This window comes from Haplochromis burtoni, unplaced genomic scaffold, assembly GCF_018398535.1.
Source record: "Haplochromis burtoni strain Fernald_Lab_line unplaced genomic scaffold, NCSU_Asbu1 Contig_111, whole genome shotgun sequence".
NCBI classification, from domain to species: domain Eukaryota; kingdom Metazoa; phylum Chordata; class Actinopteri; order Cichliformes; family Cichlidae; genus Haplochromis; species Haplochromis burtoni.
The window spans coordinates 853,638-873,759 of record NW_024582472.1 but is presented as its reverse complement, the minus strand read 5'-3'; the positions used below and the strand labels follow the sequence as shown (position 1 = coordinate 873,759).

General features: G+C 37.9%; 2 protein-coding genes across 3 annotated transcripts in view; one reads left to right on the top strand and one right to left on the bottom strand.

Annotated features, from left to right (window-relative positions):
• The first annotated feature begins 49 nt into the window (after positions 1 to 49).
• tesca (tescalcin a) lies at positions 50 to 6,889 on the top strand. Of its 2 annotated transcripts, none has more exons than XM_005928863.3 (8): positions 50 to 246; positions 1,752 to 1,821; positions 2,433 to 2,513; positions 3,132 to 3,271; positions 4,999 to 5,060; positions 6,412 to 6,519; positions 6,603 to 6,650; positions 6,735 to 6,889. In XM_005928863.3, exons 1-8 carry the CDS (start codon positions 186 to 188, stop codon positions 6,825 to 6,827), a joined length of 663 nt encoding a protein of 220 aa, XP_005928925.1. In that variant the 5' UTR covers positions 50 to 185; the 3' UTR covers positions 6,828 to 6,889. The 2 variants fall into 2 exon arrangements, with proteins under 2 accessions (XP_005928925.1, XP_005928926.1); XM_005928864.3 differs by lacking the exon at positions 50 to 246 and adding an exon at positions 253 to 1,019.
• A 641-nt stretch (positions 6,890 to 7,530) lies between these two features.
• The window catches only part of fbxw8 (F-box and WD repeat domain containing 8), a 22,758-nt gene continuing 10,166 nt past the window's right edge, over positions 7,531 to 20,122 (bottom strand). The window contains exons 8-11 of the mRNA XM_005928865.3: positions 14,317 to 14,444; positions 9,612 to 9,785; positions 9,027 to 9,143; positions 7,531 to 8,028 (exon numbers count right to left, since the gene is read on the bottom strand). Of these exons, the coding sequence (XP_005928927.1) occupies positions 7,863 to 8,028; positions 9,027 to 9,143; positions 9,612 to 9,785; positions 14,317 to 14,444 (585 nt within the window). The 3' untranslated portion in view covers positions 7,531 to 7,862. The remainder of the gene's footprint in view (positions 8,029 to 9,026; positions 9,144 to 9,611; positions 9,786 to 14,316; positions 14,445 to 20,122) is intronic.

Here is a 20,122-nt window from a genome sequence, read left to right as displayed (position 1 = left end):
TGAAGCAGCAGGTGGTTTATCCGCACACTGTGTGGATTTAGGACCTTGAGGACGCCAGACGTTCCCAGGACGCCAGAAGCAAACTACACTTCTAGTGTCTTGCAGAGGGAAGCGGGTTAATATTGCAACACTACAGAAAAGTTCAAACAAAGTATGCGCTCTGACGGAGCGGTGAAGCAGCAAGAATGGGAGCTTCGCAGACGCGCCCCGAGCACAACTACGACGATCTGACTGACAAAAGTGGATGTAAGTAGGAAGATTCTCGTTTGATGCCGTGCACCGTGCTGTTTGAGTTAAGTGCTTCACTTGCATCGTGGAAAGGCTGGTAGCTGTGATACGCGTCGTCGAGGAAACGAAGGGAGACTAGTGATTAACAATTAGTTGATAGCCGTGCCGACCTGTTTTTCTAGTGTGCTGGCTGATATTAAAACCGCATAATGAGGTCAATAAAAAGGAAATACAACTGTGTGAAAACTACTGGAATTAAATGGAACCATGTTGCACTCCTTATTACTCACGTAATCGGGGCTACAAGTTGCCCAACGTAATTTCCCCTACTGTTTAATTCTGAGTTAATAACATATCTTAAAGAGGTCTAAATGGTACTTGGCAAAAGTAGGTCAATTTCGGTTTAAGGCGGAAAGAGCAATAACCGCATTTTGTTCCAATGTTTTTCAAACGCCTAGCTATTTTTAAATTAAAAACCTAATCTCAACGGGAAGAAGAGAGGTTGATTGCTTACACGGAGTAGCTGTCAAAGAAATGAGACGGTCCCATAACTTTGTGTAAATGGGCTCGACATGTGACACATGGTGTGACGGGTGTAATATTTACGTACTTAATATGCAAAAGAGGATCTTTAAAACGATCTAATAGCGATAGTTATGACTAACAGACGCAAGTTTAAAATCAGGTCTACTGTTCAGTGCGATTGTATACATTGTTGGCGCATTGAGGCACTCAACACTTTACCGTCTGTATGTGGAAGAGTGAAATAAACAAGTTAAAACACTACGGAAGTAAGTAGAGTTTTGTTTTTTCGTCTTCTTTTTAAAAGGCGAGTCTCCAAGTAGCGGCATGCCAGTCTGATAAACGGGGATTAGATTTGAATCAACTTTATGGCTTTTGTATGTTTGAGACTTTGAACTATTTTATTGCCTTCATTTCTTCAAGGTGCGTCTCTCTCTGGGCTCAGCTGGAGAGCTTTCTGGACTTGAGTTCTGCGCAGTTTGATGAATTGATATGTTTCATTGCACCCACAAGTGTGTGTGCTTTTTGTTGAGCACAATACCACAGATTCTTCTGTTGTTGTTGTTGCCCCCCCTTTTGGCTTTGGCTAATTGGTCCATGAAGTTGAGTGTTTGTTGCACCACCAACAATGACTAACAAACTGGTTTGTATAAAAGCATTAATTTACATGCTCTTGGGAAACGGGGGAAAGGTCACAATAAACAGGGGTGTTGTCCACAATGATTAGAAATTCCAAACTAGTTTGATAAGGCACCAGGTAGAACTAGAAAATCATGCTTAAGGCTTCTGGTATGTAGACCTAAAAAAATGAGTGCTGATTTAAGTAACCATGTGAAATTGCATAAAGGTGTTCAGTTTGTTTGCACTGCCATTAGACTGATAGCAAAGCAGCACCCATACAATTTGATTAAAAACAAACAAAGTTAAGTGAATGTATAATTATAAGCATTACTGTAAAAATCTTCACAAATACATTCACATTGTTGTGTGCTTCTTTACAGTTTCACAGGAGCAGATCAAAAATCTTTACCAGAGATTCCAGCAGCTGAGTGGAAATCATGAAAAAATAAGGTAACATGTCTTGTTACATGGGGGTCAGCTCGCAAGTGGTTTTAATGGAAACACCTGGGCTTTCTTTGGCTGATATAGTAGTATGGCAGTTGCAGACTGGCAGTTCAGACTCACAATGGAGACGTTGCAGTTGCTGCTAAAAGATGAAATACTGTATGGTCAGGCTGAGGAACTGTGAGGATTTCTGGCTTTTCCAGCACAGACAAAAACAAGTAATGTAATGGTGATATAGACACACACCAAAAAGAGAGACATTAGGCAAATATAACATGCAGATAATGATGCATTAGTAATACAGAGCAAACACTTACTGTGCAAACACACCACTTCATATATAGACATGCCACATGATCACAGTGGCCGGGTTTTGGTTCCTTATTTTGAAAAAGAAAGGGGGAACAAATGTTTGTTCTGGTAGGTTGGACAGATAGCACTATTCACACTCATTACCACCCTCTAATGTTATTTAAATTTGTCCAAATAAAAAGAAAAAACAATCTGACTGTGTAGTAGACTGGAGTATAGTGAACAACAGGTGCCTTGAGTTGACAGGTTGCAATTTGGTGCCACATGAATAAAACTGAATTAAACCTTATCCTGTCCCACTGCAGCCGAGATGACCTGGACCGCATACCGGCCCTGAACAACAACCCAATCAGAAAGCAAATTATTACTGCATTCTTTGATAAAAGGTGAGTACAATCAAATGACACCATATTCTTTCTGTTACCCGTATGGTTAATGTCAAGATCACTGAACTCTTTAATCAGAATCAGTTGTTTACTGTCGACTTCTGTGTGTTTTGGCTGATGAAAACAATAGGCTGAAGAGAACCTAATATGTGGAAGTAACTGTTATTGTTGGGTTCAGTCTTCAGCTAAAAGAACATCCATACACTTTGTGAACACACATTATCCACCTGTTCACATGAAGCAGCAGCTTTGAAAATGAGGGTTTTTTTTGTTGCTATTACAAGACAGTTGTTGGCATTTTTAATCACTGTGTCATGCTTTGGAGGGTGGAAAGCAGCAGAACAAACCACAATGAACTGCATAATAAACAAGCTGTCTGTGAATGCATGTGGCTTCTGCTCACAAGCAAACAACTCTTGTGACAAACTGAATTAAAAACAAATGTTTTATTTTCCCACAATATGGAGATATTTTCATCCATTGTATCAAAATGAATAGTTTAGGATTATCATTATTTATAGTTATTCTTTTTTTTTTTAACCAGAAAAGGCAGGAAAATGCAGAAATTGCATTGGTTAAAACAAGCCTATACATTGGTTTGTTTTGATTGTGATACAGGAACCAGCATCAGAATGATGTTGGCTCCCTTGACGAGATTGGCTTTGAGCAGTTCCTCATGGTCATGTCCCACTTCCGCCCTGTGAATTCAACAGCGACAGAAGAAGAGAAGGTGACTGTAAGAAAACAAAAGCTTCGCTGTAAGTATCAGGGGTTTTGTTTTTTTTTGTTTTTGTTTTTTTTTTCAAATGCTGTCTTCACTTCTCTTTGTGTGTATCTCAATTTTAAAATTAAAAAAAAAAAAAAAAAAAAAGAAGTGTGCCATGCTTCTGGATAAGACTGTGTGGTGATGCTTACACATGTGACAGGTGATGCTTTTAAAACCAGTTTTGTTTTTTTGTTTTTTTTGTTTTGAATCCTTCTAAGCAGTTGTTGTCAGGTTTGAATAATGAGTCTACGCATGTAGTTATGCCCCTGTAACCGCTCAAATTATGTGTGTGTGTGTGTGTGTGTGTGTGTGTGTGTGTGTGTGTGTGTGTGTGTGTGATTGGTTGTGTGATGTGTGTTTGTGTTGTGTGTGTGTGTGTGTGTAAATAAATTTGGGATAAATATAGTATCGTATCTCTATAGGAATAGATAATAATTAGTCAGTGTTCCAATAGGCACTACAGTCTACATTTGTGATTTCTCTTTATTTTGGACTCACTTTCTTTTTAAGCTACTTGTTGTATAGTGGGACAAATGCATATAACACAATGTTAGATTATAAGGAATATTTAACATTTGCAAGTGACGGCAAATTGTGGGTTAGCTGAGTAATTTGTGAGCACAAGTGTGTCTGTAAATGAATTGAGTCAATCCTCAACCTGCAAAATTATCTTTAGCAGTACCAGATTCTAGTGCTTGGTTCTTAGTTTTGCACGGGGGCAAGGAAGCATGACACGGTATGATACCAGAAGAGCTCAAAATGACAGATGCATGATAGGATCCAGTTAGTTAGCCTTCTTGTTCGATCCATGGGTCAAAACCTGAAGCTACAATAGCAGATGTGACTCATGGTTCATACATATTCTTTCTGTGTTTAGTCATAACTGATGAATGAATGTTTACAGTGTATATTGTGTAAGACTTCTTTGAAGTCTTACAAAAATATGCCCGTAAAACTTGACCTTAAAGCTAATTTGTCTCCTTGCTAAATGTCTAATTTGATAAAACATGAACAAATGTAATTTGAAAAGTTTTTTACTATTCTTGCCAGTTTGATTCCTCTTTAAATTCTAAAGAGAAGAAATGGCATACCACAAACATTTTTAATGTTAACACAACAATGACGAGCAGGAAGGGAGGGATGAATAGAAATATAATATAAGTTTCAGTCTCTGACAACCTTAAACTATGGAGGCGTGCAAGTGACTAATGTGACCTCTTGTGTACTCTTGGAACTCCTTTTAAGAATAAATGACATTTAGAATAACAAGAAGAGGGAAAAACAGTTTGCTCTCCAACAGTCAGTTACTTGACATAAAAAGAAAGGAATGCTTTCTGTGTTGTCACCTGTTGTTTCCGAATATTTACTTCCCATGTTTTATTTATTTGAACTTTGGGCAACTTTAAGTTAGCATAGCCTTCCTACTGTCACACTGATACATTTGTAAAACGGAGACAATGCGACATTAAATCTCAGATCAGCAAAATAGTCAAAATGTCTGGTTATTAGCAGAGAGTAGTTTATGGCTGTTACTAGTAAATTTGTTATGGGGCTACAGTAAATAGTCATAGTACTGTTATTCCAGTATCTTCTTAAGCATACGTCTAATTGCTTCTTCCTCAACTTTCTCTGTGAAATCCTGTGACTTGATGAAAATCTGATAAACCATTTTTGCTTTGTTTGTGTGTTTTTGTTTTTGTTTTGTTTTGTTTTTTATAGTCCTGTTCAACATGCACGACACAGACAATGATGGCATTATTACTCTGGATGAGTACAGGACGGTAAGAGAAATTAACCATGCACACACTAGCATACACAATAGCTGCTGATAAGAAGCCTTAAGTAAAAATTCCAACACAGGAACATTTAAATGGAGGACATAACATAACAAACTTAATTATTGTAAACATTAAAGTCACTTTAATTACTTTATAAATAATTTGAGCTATATTAGAGCATTTTAAAAAATGACATTATCACAGGAGAAAACAATGTTACACAAACCTTTTTATTACAGTGGTGTAATGTTCAAAGTTCAAAATAAGGCAGGTAAAGAATAATACTCTATTTAATCAACAATTACATTATCTGTCCTGTCAGTTATGTTGACTGATTTTGTGAACAGTCGACTATTGTGTCACTTTGAATTGTGGGACAGCGTTATCTATTTTCCTATTATAAAGGAAGAAGTAATCAAGGGAGATTGTAAGTGAAGCACATTTCTTAATGGTTTATTAATTTAACTAGTGCTTACTATGGCTATGATGTAGCTCCTTGCGTGTAAGAAAATCTGAAGGGCTGGCTTTCACCAGAACTTACAAATGCATTTTTTCCTCAGCAGTCCTGATATAGTACGTAAGTGCCCTTGAGGAACTTTTTTTTTTTTTTTTAATTATTTGTGTTGACATTTTTTTTTTCTTCAGGGATTAAGATAACCAGACTAGGTCATATACTCTACTGAAACCCAACTGGCCCTTGTTTTAAACACCAGGCAGCATTATAAAACAATGCCACATGCACATAACGTGTATGTACTTTAAGTATTTTGTATTAAAAGGCTGGACTGTGGAAATGTTGATGACTAAATGTACATCTCAGGTTTAAAAACAGAAATCTCCTTGAAATTTATATTTAAGACGACTCATCAGCTAATGTTGCAAAAGATTTAAAATGCCTTGCACTGAAAGACTGACTGAACCAGTCTGTACACACCCACATGGCCCTCAAACAGCATTATCAGCCAAAGCACATAAAGACATATAACATACAGTACTCTTCAGCCATCTTCACCGTTAATTTTCGTGTGAAAATAATATGGTAGGCACCTGCTGTGACACATACGCGATTAACTGCAAACCAACTGCAGAACAAGTTAGTTTAATAGCTCAAAAGACTGTTCATACTTGCAAGAATTAACCCAGATGTTAAGTTGGGTTAAAGCAAGATTTACAGATAATGTTTTATCACAAAGACCGTTAATATAAATCCAAGTGGATTTTTGGGCACTTAATCGAAGCGAGCTGATTGGCTGCGAATACCATTCTTAAAATGTAAGAGCTGAGTTTCTTACCTCTCGCTGTATTTGGAAATCATCGTGTGGAGTCGACTTTTAATGTTCTGTTCACATCCAAGGTGGTAGAGGAGCTGCTGTCTCAAAGCGGAGCCATTGAGACCGAGGTTGCCAGGTCGATAGCAGATGCTGCCATGCTGGAGGTGGCAAGCACAAATGTGCCCCACATGGTAAGAAAACTCACCAAAGCTGAACTGTTACAAGAAATTTGCACATGTGCAGCGAAGTAACACAGTCACTGGTCTCATTCCAGGCCCCGGATGATTTCTATGAAGGAATCACATTTGAGCATTTTGAACAGGTTTGCACTTACCTTATATATGCAGATATATCTATATATTAGATATAGATGGATAAATATATTTTCAATGTTTTCTGCCCACAGATTTTAAAAGGCATTGAAATGGAGTCCAGGATGTCCATTCGCTTTTTGGACATGAACACCGCAACAATGCGTTGTGGGAAATTAAGCTCTTGATTGGGTTGTTGTTGTAAGGAAATATTTATGTTGCTGCTGTTTTAGCACAGTGTCACCAGTCCTAAAAAGGAATGAAGCCAGCCACTTCTGATATAAATAAATAAATAAATAAATATATAAAGACAAACAAATATATTTTTGAACAGGAAAAAATGCTAAATAAATGTAACACACTGCTGTAAGTTCATTTTCATGCCAGTTTTAAAGACTGCATGTCACTTGTGCCTTTCCAGAGTTCTTCAGTTAAGCTTTAAGAATTCAGTTTTTATGTTTTATTATCTGAAAAATAGCTAGTATGAACGAATGCAGTGAGGTTTATATTTAGGCTTTGGTCACAACACACACCAGTCTCCCAGCACTACAACTATTCTACAAGCTCCACTGCAGTCAGCAGGTAATGTGAGGGTTTCTTTATACTAGAGAGAATCTTCACTTTAGCTTAACTCAGTGGCTACTCTGGCATTCATGGGTCAACTGTTATGGCATCCAAAGTGAGACGCTGCAGGCACACACCATTTCCTCTGTAGCTCCAGAATAGCTCTTTTTGCTGTGTTCCTCTGTGTAACCAACCACTACTGATGTACTGTAGAAAAATGCACTATTTTTGATTACTGGTATATGGGAGAGTGTACTTTCTCTAAGGTGAAATCTGACAGCCCTCTCAATTAATTCTATTAATAAACAAAATAAATGTGAAGAAAAATGCTTGTGTACATTTTTTAATAGGAAAGAATATTCAAATGATTTGCATATAGTAAATGAGGTAAAAATGACTTTATTCCTGTGATGTTGGACTACATCAAACCCAGTGTTTCATCGGGCAGCTAGATTAAACAATAACATAGAGATACCTATGCAACAGTTATATACAATACACCGACACTACTACATTTTAATAGCCTTGATTTGATCAGGATGATGAAAGAGGAGCTGTTAAATAATAGGACAGAGTTTATTAAAGGTTCAAACTGATAAATGTTACTGTCTTTTCAATTGCAGTCAATTAAGTCCATTTGCAGTCTGGAAAACTGCGTGTCATTGGGACGGATGGGAACCAGACAGCCTGTCGTAAGGCACTGCTAGGCTGATGTTGTAGTTGTAGCCATAAGACTCTATGTAGTCAGACCTGCAGATGGGCAGGATGTGATCCTGTGACAGGGCGTCCTCAGAGAAGTCATAGTGGCAGATGACTCCTCTGTGTCTGAAATTTAGAAAAACAAAACACTGACATCAGTAACAAAAACAGAAACTGTGTCTTCTAGACTTTGCTTTAGAAGACTGAGACAAAACGGCAGACGTGCAGTTTAGCTCATTTATCCCCTAAATGCATCATCTCCAGAAAATCATAAATTACTGTTTTTAAATGTGGATATGGGATAACAATCACTTAATGATTGTTTGTGTGTGTTCAGGGCAGACTGTAGCTTTCTGAAGAAATGCTTATCCAAGCAACATGAATGAGTGACTGAAGGAAGCCACAAGAAGCCAAAGACGTTACAAAAACATGTCTAGCATCTGTTTGTGACTAAACATTGTAAAACGGTTTGTCCAGTTGTCATTTTTTCCATACCCATTCACAAGGCCTGTACGAATTAAATTTGTTAGTTTGTGACTACATTAACAGCGAATCTCCTCACAAAAATAGCCCAACAAACGTGCTTGTCTGAGCGACGCAGCCACACAGCAGTCATTTTTGGGGAGATGCTGGTAACACGCTTTAGCTCAAATGTGAAAAATGCTCATCCTAACAAAGACACAGGGTGTGTGTGTGTGTGTGTGTGTGTCCCCACTAATAGACCTACCAAGAACAAACAGAAGCATAGGCAGACAGATTTCTCAAATTACAGGTAAGGTGATGAGTAAGGTCTTACTAAAAGAAGGTACTGTTGTTCTGTACAAAAACATGATCTCACCTAAGGATTTTTGCTACCTCTGGTTACAGTGAGACTACCTTCTTGCTAATGAAGGTCCTCAGCAACCTGTTGAAAAACAGGTTGCTGAGGACTCAGAAATGACAGCTGTATCGCTTTTCTCAAAAGGAATCAACCATCAATCCCTCCATTCTTTTCTGCTTGTCCTTATCAGGGTTGCATAGTGGCTGGAGCCTATCCCAGCTTTTGTACAAGAGACTTATAGGAGGTAGAAGAATAGAAGAGATCCAGGCAAAAAAAAAAAAAAGTGTAGGAGGGAGATCACGACCTGCGATGAGCTGTTAGGTCATCATCTGTGATGCAAGCTCCCCGTGGCGACTTGTCATCAGGGATGTTGGCTGTTACCAGAGTGCTGGTGTTGAAGCGTACATGCCTTACAGGATGCCTGCAGCAAAGATGGATAACACCTTGAATATTAAATATATAAATCGCATTCTTGCCAGCATGTGTTTCGCTGATGGATGTATCCACTACTGTAGCATCTACAAAAGATACCAGTTAAGATGCTGAATGTTTTCTACACGGTGAAGGCGCCACAAACATGACAGTTACTGCTTGGAGATGTGAGTGTGATGCTAAACTGACTCCACAATATTGTCTTAAGCAATTTAATTTACATGAAAAAAAACATTTATGTGAGAAGATTACGTTAACTGTGGCACAAGAAACTGAAATGAGAAGAAAACAGAGTAATCATAATCACTGGTTAAATGTGTTCGAATGAGGAACTACATTTACTACAATGTTAAAGTCAAATACCATACTCATAATGTGATACAGCAGAAATAACATGTTTAAAAAACAATTATATCTTTTTAGTGTTTCTGACAGTTTGTACTGAAAACAGTCCTACCTGTTGTGCATCTCCCATAGCTTTGCTCCCATCCTCATCTCCCAGACACACACCAATCCCTCGCCTCCGCCGCTCACAATCTTCCAGTCATCCGCTTGCACAGAGGTGACCCCCAAGTGGTGGGCGTACAGAGATGCGACGGAAGAGCCGGATCTTATGTCGAACACCCTCACCCTAAGACATAGTAAGGAAAAACCAAAACTAATATTAAGTTATTGAGAGAAAAGTGCTTACTTTTGTCATAAAACTACAGTTATTTAAGTCAGACATCCTTCACAGGCCACTTTATTGTTGGTATCCTTGATAAAACTCCCCTGACGATCCAGCGTAAGAGCCATAGAAAAATAAGTGAAGTGAGTACAATAGTGCTCTAGCTAATTTTGGATTTCTTTTAACAAAAGTGGATGTCTATTACCAAGGGAGAGCCACAGTTTATCAAAGAGTGCATTCATTTGCAGACAAAAGGACTCTATTCTCACTTCTTGAAGGAAACTTTTCAGCACAGATGGCCCACTCCAAACTTTAGTCCCAGCTTTATTTGTTCTCGCATCTGGACAACTATTTCATAATTTGATTCAACAAACCAAGATTATAGTAGTTATTTAAACATGACTACCAACTAATAAGTAACTGGAATACAGACAGAAATCCAAAACCAACTAAACAAGGATCTAAACAATATTCAAGAACAAAGCAAAAAAAGAAAACACAAAGGTCGAGCAAAACACCCACATGCACAAATGTGGAATGAAAAGGCTGCTGTTGTGCAGATACTGTAGAAAATAAGAAGGAATTCAAAGTGTATAAATATATTTGACAGCACATATAGGGAGTGTATATTGTGCACTGTAAATAAACAGTTCATATGTCGAACGTGACAGAATGAACACGACAAAGGATACTTTCTCTGATCCATTTTCAAACACTTATCTTTGTCACCTCATGTTTTTAATAAAGTGTAGCAAGTTTTACTTCATTTGTTGTACTTTTGTTCACTTTTGTATTTAACGTTACCGTTTTCCTCTTTTAAAGTTTGACAAGGATTTTCTTTTAATCTTTTCTATGTTTCTCTGATCCTTTCTGTGTTAAAATAAGCTTTTATGATGATATGATAATTATTATTAATTTGCTGGTATATCTGAGGGATGAAAAGCAATAAGAGCAGGCTTTTTACTCTCCAGGTTTTATCAGCAACATGAGCCCAGGGGACCCTTAGCTCCATCTGTTGTCATTGTGGGTTTATTGCAGCTGAAAGCATCCAGGACATGACTCTATCCAGGCCCAACCTTCTTCCAAGACCTCATTACCATAATCAAATTCACTTTGGGGACTCAGACAGATTTCATTTTCCCTTCCAAACTTTTTAAAAGAATCAGCCTTAAATAGCTAAATGGGCACTGAGGACTTGTTGTCTGCAGTTAGTTCTGCCTGTTTAGTGGCATTACGTGATGGAAGCACACGTTTAAACAATGAGGACTGACCATTACTGCCAGACCTTGGGGAACCATAAATCTAAAGCAGAAGGCGGCTCTGTCTTCAGTTAACTGTCACTGGCTAGGCTCTTCTTCATTAATCAAGAGGAGCTCTCCCTAATACGAGATGTGTGGGAGAAGTGCAGTTAACCCCTGAAAAGCTATTTACCTAACACTGGAAGAAGACATCAATCATTGCGCCCTGAGAGAGACAACCGATTCAGTGGTGTGATTCGATGATTGCACCGGTCTTGTAGTTTTAGCTAAGCTTGATATTCTGTTAAAATGGATGTCTTAAAAACTGGGAATAACAAATTTTGGCTCCTACAGTTGAGTAACAGTGTTCAAATAATTTGTTAAGTTCATTTTGGGTTTTTTTCCATTCAAAGTTATGGGTTAAGTATTAAATGATCAACAATAAGATGGAGATTTAAGTGGAATAAACCAAATTCCACCACAATTTTTAAAAAAAATTGATCGATTTTGGAGTAATACAATGTGCACAACTGTGGATGCTCCCCTTAGCGTAGAATAAACTGCTAGTTTGTGTTGCGTGCCAGATAATGCTGTGCCACGTATAGCCTGTGCACCGAAAATGTTGTAGCAAAAATATTCATTTGCATATGCAGTGGGCAACAGATCTCCAACTAAACCCATATTTTCTTGTGCGTTTCTCGATCAATTTTTTATTCAATTGAAAGCCTGCTATTTTTGGATTGAAATATGCATCTGTGGTTTGTGAAAAAAGCATGCCACAAAGCAAAAATCACTTAGGTTTTCGTATCTGATGTAAAGTGCTGTTGTTGATGTCCATTAGTCTTTGATTATGGAAAACACAGGGACATTCATTTTTTCAGAAAGATTGATGGAAAAAAGGCTAAATAAGTGATTGCATTCTGTTACAGAGGCGAGCCCAGACATGACGTAAGGACATCAAATTTCTTTCTTTTGTTTCGAGACTAAGCATGCTAGCATTTTCTAATTAGCACAAAGTATAGCTGAGAGTGATGTTAATCCTATTAGGATTTATTTATTTATTTATTCTTGTGGGAAACAAATGGCGGTTTGGAATTTAATGCCAAATGAAAAATATTTCATTGAAAACCACAAATATCAACCGCATTATTTCTCTAGAAGAAAAGTTCAAGGACCACAAAAGAAAGTAAATACAGTTTTGGTCAGAAGTTTACAAGCACTCATCATGGGCATGACTGTCGTGGTAATTTGGAGCTTTTAGTGCATTGTGCATCTGTAATCCACAAACTGTCTAAAGTATACTTGCTCAAGTAAATGTCCAGTAGCAAGTTGCACCTTGACCAGGTGATTTTGGTAGTGATCAACAAGCTCCTTCATTCATAATTCAGGCTGGATCCTTCACCACTCTAGGTAGAATTGGAAGAAGTTATTTAAATTGGTTAGTTTCCTCGCATAGACTCGACTTTTAAGCACAGTCCAAAAATATCAGTACGGTTGAGGTCAGAGCTTTGGGCGGGTCATTACATTAGCTTAGTGTTATCCTGTTTAGTCCATTCCAAAACCTTCCTAACTTGTATATCTACAGTTCTCCTTCTTAGACCTTCCTTGGACTTTCCCTTTGTCCTCAAAAGATTTAAGTGAATATATGTATTTAAGTACATGGATAATTTTGACCGCGTTTGCAAAAGAGAAAATCCAAAATATTCAAAATTCAAGCTTATACACCCAAGTCTTTTTTTAAAAAAAAGGATTATTAAAGATGCATGCTGTACAATCGCTCTACACTGAAAAATCAACAGTTTAAAGAAATCATTACAAGCGTATGTAAATGTCTGGTCACAACAGTGTCTGTGAAATATTTTGGTCCAAACCATTCAATAAAACCTTAACTGTTTCACTGTATGTCAGAGATGTTCCTGGTTAAAATGGACCTCTGTAGGTCAGCATGATAAGCCCATGTATAATCTATCAAACTTCAAACTGGCATAGCTGTTCATGAAGCCGTGCCACAAAACATTTGATTGAAGGATAAGTTTGCCAGTAAAACAGTCTCAAAGCTGAACACAATATGTGCAGTCCTTCTTAATTGTAACAGTACTCATTATTTCTTCAATTTCTAAATATATGTAATATTTCCCTTTGTTACATTGTTCCTGTTTACACAAATATGGCAAGGTTTTTCCCGACAGCCATCATTTGGACTCCTCATGGTGCTCCTTGGATCTCGCAAAAAACAAAGGGACAAAACTCATTTGGACAAAAAGAAGGGATGCATTAGGCTCTGGCCTTAAGCCACCCTGTTAAAGGGCCAAGATTTCAGACTGTCCCTCAGTTTCCCAATTTCCATTTGTCCTCGGCTGTGCGCTGCATCAGCTGGGGCCAAAGTGGAAGAGCCAACCTGGTGTGTGTACCTCTCTGGACAAAATCTGATCAGAAAGTCCAAGAGGAAATCACTGAATTATTCATTCAAAGGGTGCTGTTGAATATTACTATGAAAATCACAATTCTGTGACACTTGACAAAAGATCTTTAGTGGAGCATTTCCTGCTTTTGTATGAATGTCAGGAGTCATAACTAGTAAGAAGAGGGGAAAAAAAAATAGAACCTAAACAATACGATGTGGTCTGTCTTTCGCTGTCAGCCAACTACTTAACAGCCAGATGGATTTGGTGCTGAATAGAAACAGCGGGGGCAGCTTTGGACAAAGACACGCCAGGGATTTTTTTCTTTCCTGCCAGCTCATGCACTGTAGCACCACTAACAAGTAGAGAATGGCTCTTTTATGTGTCCTTTTCTCAACTGGAGAGCCAGGTTAGCAATGTGGTAAGTGTGTCTACATGAATGAAGAGAATCAAGATAGCCAAATTTTTCTCTTCTATAGTATCCCAGGTACTGGAGGAGAAAGACAATGAAAAGCGAGATATTTGTCTATTTAAGACAAAGAACAGAACATCACTCTTCTAAAAAACTGTTAATGAATTAATTTTCATCTCAAAAAGCTTTTCAAAGCCTTGTTTTTCCAACATAAAAGGTTGTACTCTAAAAAATTCACAAATTTAATCAAGCCACGTCTTTCACACATTTTCAAAACATCTGTTATCCACTTCAAGTAACCTTAGCTTTCCAGCCTTCTTCATCATCAGGTGTCGCTTTGAGAAAACAATTTCACAGGCACACTCCTTTTAGCTTGCATTCTTGGCTCAGGTTTCTGATATTATGCACGATTTTACATCTGTATGTGTGTTTTTGTGTCCTACCTCCTGTCTTTGTTCCCACACACCAGCAGATGAGGAGAGCTGTCTCTCAGGTTGATGCAAGTGAAATCTCCCGGTGAGTTGCCGACAGAAACTGTCGGTTTGCGCGTCTCCAGGCTGTAGATGTGGATCTGAAATTTGAGACAAACATTACTCTTTTCATATATGACAGTTAGTCAACTTCCAAGACTGTCACCACATGCATAAACCGTACAGCAGATTTTAGCTCTCAATATAAGACACTACAGTGGAAGTGTGAAACCAAATCAACCGGAATAACAGCATCCTACTGAAAAACTAGAAATACAACAAAAAGCTCCTAAAACCAGCAAGCATGCCCAGCTGAGTGTCGCCAGGGAATATATAAAAACTGCATAAGGGTGCATTGTCAGTGGGTTGCACTGTTACAGAGACAGTTAAAAAGAATCTATTGTATATAACAACTTTAACTGTTTTTATCAGTGTTAATCATCATCTAGTTATATATGCTAATAAAATTTTGTGTAAAAAGTGTTACAATTCATAGATTATCTGATCTGCGCACACACAGTCAATAAGGCTAAAAACATTTTCCTGTTACCTAACAATGGCTGCTTCATTTTGCATCTAATTCAAGTGCAGCAATGAAAGCACAGGTGAATAACTATTGTAATAGTTTAAGTCCTGGGATTTGCAAGAGATATTCAAACACACATTAATATGTTTATCTCCATTAAGATATTGTTTTTAAACTTTAATCAAAAATCTCCGACAAGGTGAAAATGTACCAGGAGAAAGTTCAAATACCAAAAGCCTGAATCACAATGAATGATGCTTAGATCATTCTGATCCACTTTGTTTTCCTCAAATAAATTATACACACACACACACAATATGTAACTACACCTCAAAGTAAAACTTGTGATACTGGATAGACGGTAATACTGCACTAACTTACTGTACAATTGACAATTACAGGTAACTGCAAACACCCTCGGCCAATTATGTGAATGCATGAAGACGAACTGAGGGGGGAAAAAAGACCTGAAGGAAAATTTCAATTACAGCCTTTCCTGCTTTTGGCTTGATGACGGCAATAAACTTTCCTCATACAAGTTACAATGATGTCATCTGGAGCTGGCCTAATTGGTCAATTAGCGGCTGGTGTTTTCTCATCCAAACGAGACAGAACAAACAGGATAACCGCCAGGCAAAATTGTCTTTGAATAATTAAAACGACAAAGAAATTAAAGCGAGAAGGGAGGGAGAGAACGAAAGAGGGCCAAAAGGAAAGGAGGGATAGAAAAGGACAGACAGAGAGAGAGAGAGAGAGAGGGAGGGGGGTAGAGAGACAGCAGGAAACATAAAAGAAGTTTCAAAAAAGGAGAAAGATGATGTAAGCCTTGAGGAGGTGCCAGCAGTTTTTGTGTGTCCCTTATTTGGGCCAAGCAGAGCTTTAATTGTGCACCACCCCGGGGCAAAACCCAAATCACACCGGACTTTGAAATGACAGCTTGATAGGATTTGGACAGCAGAAAAGAGGGAGTACCATGAATTGAGAAAGGAGGGGGGGGGGGGGGGGCACAAAGCCTGCTGTTCACAATGAATCACTGCAGATTCTGGAAGATACTTCTATTAAATATCTGCCTACCTCACCCACTAAAATTATCGCTGAGGGAGGCAAAGGAGCTGTTTAGTGATAATATTACAGGCAGTTAAAAGAAAGCAGCAGAGAAAGGATAATCGTATGGCGACAGAGAAGCTGTTAGGTTAATGCATTAGATGAATCTCCAGTGAGGCTTCCAAACAAAAGCAGCTCTAATAGTTGCTTGTATTGGGATGTTTATGTAATTACTCTGTATGCTTTTAAAAAGATGAAAAGCTTAGTAATTACTACTACATCTCAAAGAAAATCTTTTATGCTTTGATAATCTGTACAAAAGCGCAGAAACTGGCTTGGTGTGTCATATCATAGACCAGCAATGGAAAATCATCCTGTGACATGGAAACTCAACCTTCTGTTGGTTTTTGTTCCAACAAAAGAATCCATCGGTTTAAAAAAAAACCTACAGACTGCTGGCTTTTTTACTGGACCACACCCTTTTGTTTGGATTCAGCTCTATATTTGCTTTAAATATACGGACAGACAGATGTGAGCGCATCGGATGAAACGCATATTGTTAGGTTTGTTCCAGCCAACACTTTCTAAGACTTGCACTTTACATTTCACTTTGTGAACACTTACAGTGTCGTACAGAGGGTTGGGATTGAGGCTGAATTCTCTATGGACAAACAAAAAATTTACATTTATACGTCAGATGTCGCACCATGCTGCTCTTTTTAGATTTGCATACTTACAGAATATTTACTTAATCATGCACAGGTGACTGAAAATTGCTATTGGGCTCTTTTAAAAACTTTATTATTATTATTATTATTATTATTATTATTATTATTATTATTATTTACCTGGGAAGGAACCCATTTCAGGTTTTATTGAGCAATTCATCCCTAATGATCTGATTTCTGTCCTGACAGATTAGTAGTTCTCTATAAAAATATAGAAAACCCACATTTGTACATGCTGTACAAACACAGCCCATCTAACCAGCCCTCTGAACTTTGGGCAACAAGCAGATGACAGGTTTTCAGACAGCACTTGAGCTCAGCGGTAGATCCACTGCAGAGGATTGATAGTTTGCCAGTGAAGAAGCCAGCCTGTGCTGAATGCAGTGCCACAAGCAGGGCAGATGCCAGGGTGCCCCTAGTCCAATGGCAAGGGGAAGACTAGTAGTAATGAGGACCTGGAGAGTAGCTTCAACCACACACGCAGAGACACACACACAAACGAGGGAGGGGAGATTTACAAAAAAAAAGAAAGAAAGAAAAAGGTGCAAGCTAAAAGCTGTTGCAAGACAACGTGTGAGAGATAATCTCTGATGTGATCGACACAAAACAAACTTTGATTTTCCAACAAAACTTCAATAAAGTCACACAGCGAGTTCTAGTCAGCTCAACAGAAACGTGGCAACACAGTTAGTTTGATCTGGGTCAAAATGCTGTAAATTGAAATACTTCACTCTTCTGTCTGGAAAAAAAGGTGTTACATGACTTCCTTGGATGCCACCTCCATGTATCTTAACAGATTTTAATGAACCATATGTTTTCTTACTAAAGGCTTAACTAATAGCTGCAGCCAAGTTGTGCTTTGTCTTCTTCACGGTATGAAAATTGCTGATAGAAGCGTGACAGGAGTGACAGACAAGTTAATTAAATTTGTAAGATATTTTAATTAGTCATGCCAATCATGAATTGGCATAATTGAGATGGGATACCAAAGACCACATGTATCTGATCTGCGAGTGAAATTAATCAGATCTAAAAGGCAGTGCACACTGGGAGAGGAACCTTTGATTTTCATTTTTAACCAGCTTTAAAATTTTAACCAATTTTAAAGCTGAAGATAAAAAATATGATCTCAGTTGGACTGTCTGAGACTAGCTGTGTTTACGGAATAATGTTAGAGCTGGGTGGGGGTTTTAGAATCAGAGGCAATCCCAACAATGTACAGTACTCGGGATAACACTTTAGGAGTAGGGCGCCAACTACAGCCTCAACGATCCAGTTAGCTGTCTATAATTTTTCCAGTAAATATTTTGTCACACTGTCAATGAACACCAGTAAATTAGGAAACAAATTTCATATATGGTGCTATCTGATTTACAGACCCCCACATCCCACAAGAAAAACTGATAGTAATCAATTAAAAATGAAGCAAAAAGAGACAAAAACAGATAATTCTCACTCTGGAAAAGCAAGAAGCAAAGAATGTTTTCAGTTATAAAACCAATTTCCTCTTTTATCAAGCTACAAATATTTTTTCTACAAATCAGCTCAAAATTAAATACAGAAACAGCAAAAACAGCACGTTTGAGACTGCATCCATGGATCCATCCGTATTAGCTTGTGATATTTTCTTGAGAACATTAAGACGATGTTTCCCAGTTTTTCTTGTTTCAGTTAAAGAGTTTTGTGAAGATATGAAAGGAAATTTCTAATTTTGCCTCAGCTTCGATGGCATAAAATACTTCCAAAATTCCAACTAAAAAAATAAAGTTAACCACTTTCCAGTTGGATCGAGCTCTACCCCAGGTAAATATTTTCACCCAACTCTGGCTCGAATTTTGAAAAATTCTGTTAGCAATTAGACAAACAAACAGAAATATATTGAATCAATCAGATAACCTTCTTGGTTGGTGGATTTAATTAAGTGATACAAAAGTGAGACCCCTAAAATAACAAATGCTTACCTAAATGTCAGTCTCTATACTATTTAAGAGCATCATCATATATTAAGGTTTCACTGCTAGTCTCTCTTTGGTCCACTATGTGGTGCTTTAGTGCTGTCGCTGAAAATGTGCTGCAGCGTTCCAGCTGTCATTTCTAACAGGAATGATGTCAGTGTAGTATCTTTGCCAAAAAGCAATAAGTCACCAACAAACTGGTGTGTGCACTCACACACACAGTGGGTATTTGCAGCTCTACAGCTACCACTCCACCACCACATTTAATTGAGACTGCCTTCTTTGGATAAGCAGTTTACTTGAATCTTTATCATCATCACAGAAATACATGATTTAGATGAAGTGAACCTGACCACATAATAACTGCTGACTAGTTGTCCCCAGATCCCAAAAGATGAGTTTGTCTCATGGCTATTTGTAGTCTCTAAGTAAAGGCTTAAGAGTCAATTAGGTACATGGAGTCCTTAGAAACACAGTATTATTAGAAGCAAACAGATACAGATCAAGGAACAACACTCCACAAAAGGTGCTCCTAAAGCTCTAGTAATTAAGAGCAGAGGTCCAGAGAGGGTTTGCATTATTTAGGCTAGCTATTTATGCTATAAACTAATCCCCTACAGGCACATGACATTATTTCTAAAGGGACCCAGGGGGTCTAAAGGGACCTCAAGTAATAGTGATCACACCCGCAAGAAAGTTTACACACAGAGCAGAGCACCTAAAAACCAGAAGCAGTTGTAAATATAGACCAGATTTAAAAAGGGAAAATGAATCTATTCCCCAAAATGTTGTTCTTTTTTTTCTAAGAGAAGATTGGTATTTCAGCTACAAGCCAGTGATTAAAACTGACACTGGCCTAAAGCCAAAACTTTTGTCCTCACTGCTTTTCACTCAGTAAATTATATTTGTGCAACAAAACATGCATCATTCCATTTAAACAAACCAAATTATTTACCCCGTACAACTTCCCATTTTTTCATTACGCACCTGCTGTGAGCACAGCTGACCTTGTTAACTCTGATGGAAACCTTCCATTTCAATTAGCGAGGTCAAGGTAGCTTTTTATACATTTAAAATCCAGCTGCAGAGTCCAGAGGCCTTCCATCTAGTTGGTCGACGTTCAAGGTTTTGTTTAGGTTTATTTGTGTTTCGCAGTATTTTCAATTCCACCCACCACAAAACCTTGATACAGCTCCATCAATTCCATTAACATACAAACACTAGATTACAATCCCACATACATACATACTGGAGTGCCCTTCATAAAGGCTTAAATAATCATCATAACAGCATGTAAATTAGTGGCCAAAAAAAAACAAAACTGTGGATAATCACTTTATTCTCTCCCAGAAAAAAAAAAATGCATATGTCAAGTGAAGAGTTGCAGATGTACCATTATAACAACGTGCTTTATGTTGACTTTTATAGCTTTTACTGAGAGCTTGTTTTTGGGCAAATGAAATTAAACTTATAACAAAAGTGTGTGTGTGTGTGTGTGTGTGTGTGTGTGTGTGTGTGTGTGTGTG

What these genes read in the sequence shown, in the direction of transcription:
- tesca (XM_005928863.3), top strand. Translation starts at nt 186, where the DNA reads ATGGGAGCTTCGCAGACGCGCCCCGAGCACAACTACGACGATCTGACT. An exon ending in TCTGACTGACAAAAGTGGAT is followed by an intron (nt 247 to 1,751) that starts GTAAGTAGGAAG and finishes GCTTCTTTACAG; the next exon opens with TTTCACAGGAGCAGATCAAA. An exon ending in CATTTGAGCATTTTGAACAG is followed by an intron (nt 6,651 to 6,734) that starts GTTTGCACTTAC and finishes TTCTGCCCACAG; the next exon opens with ATTTTAAAAGGCATTGAAAT.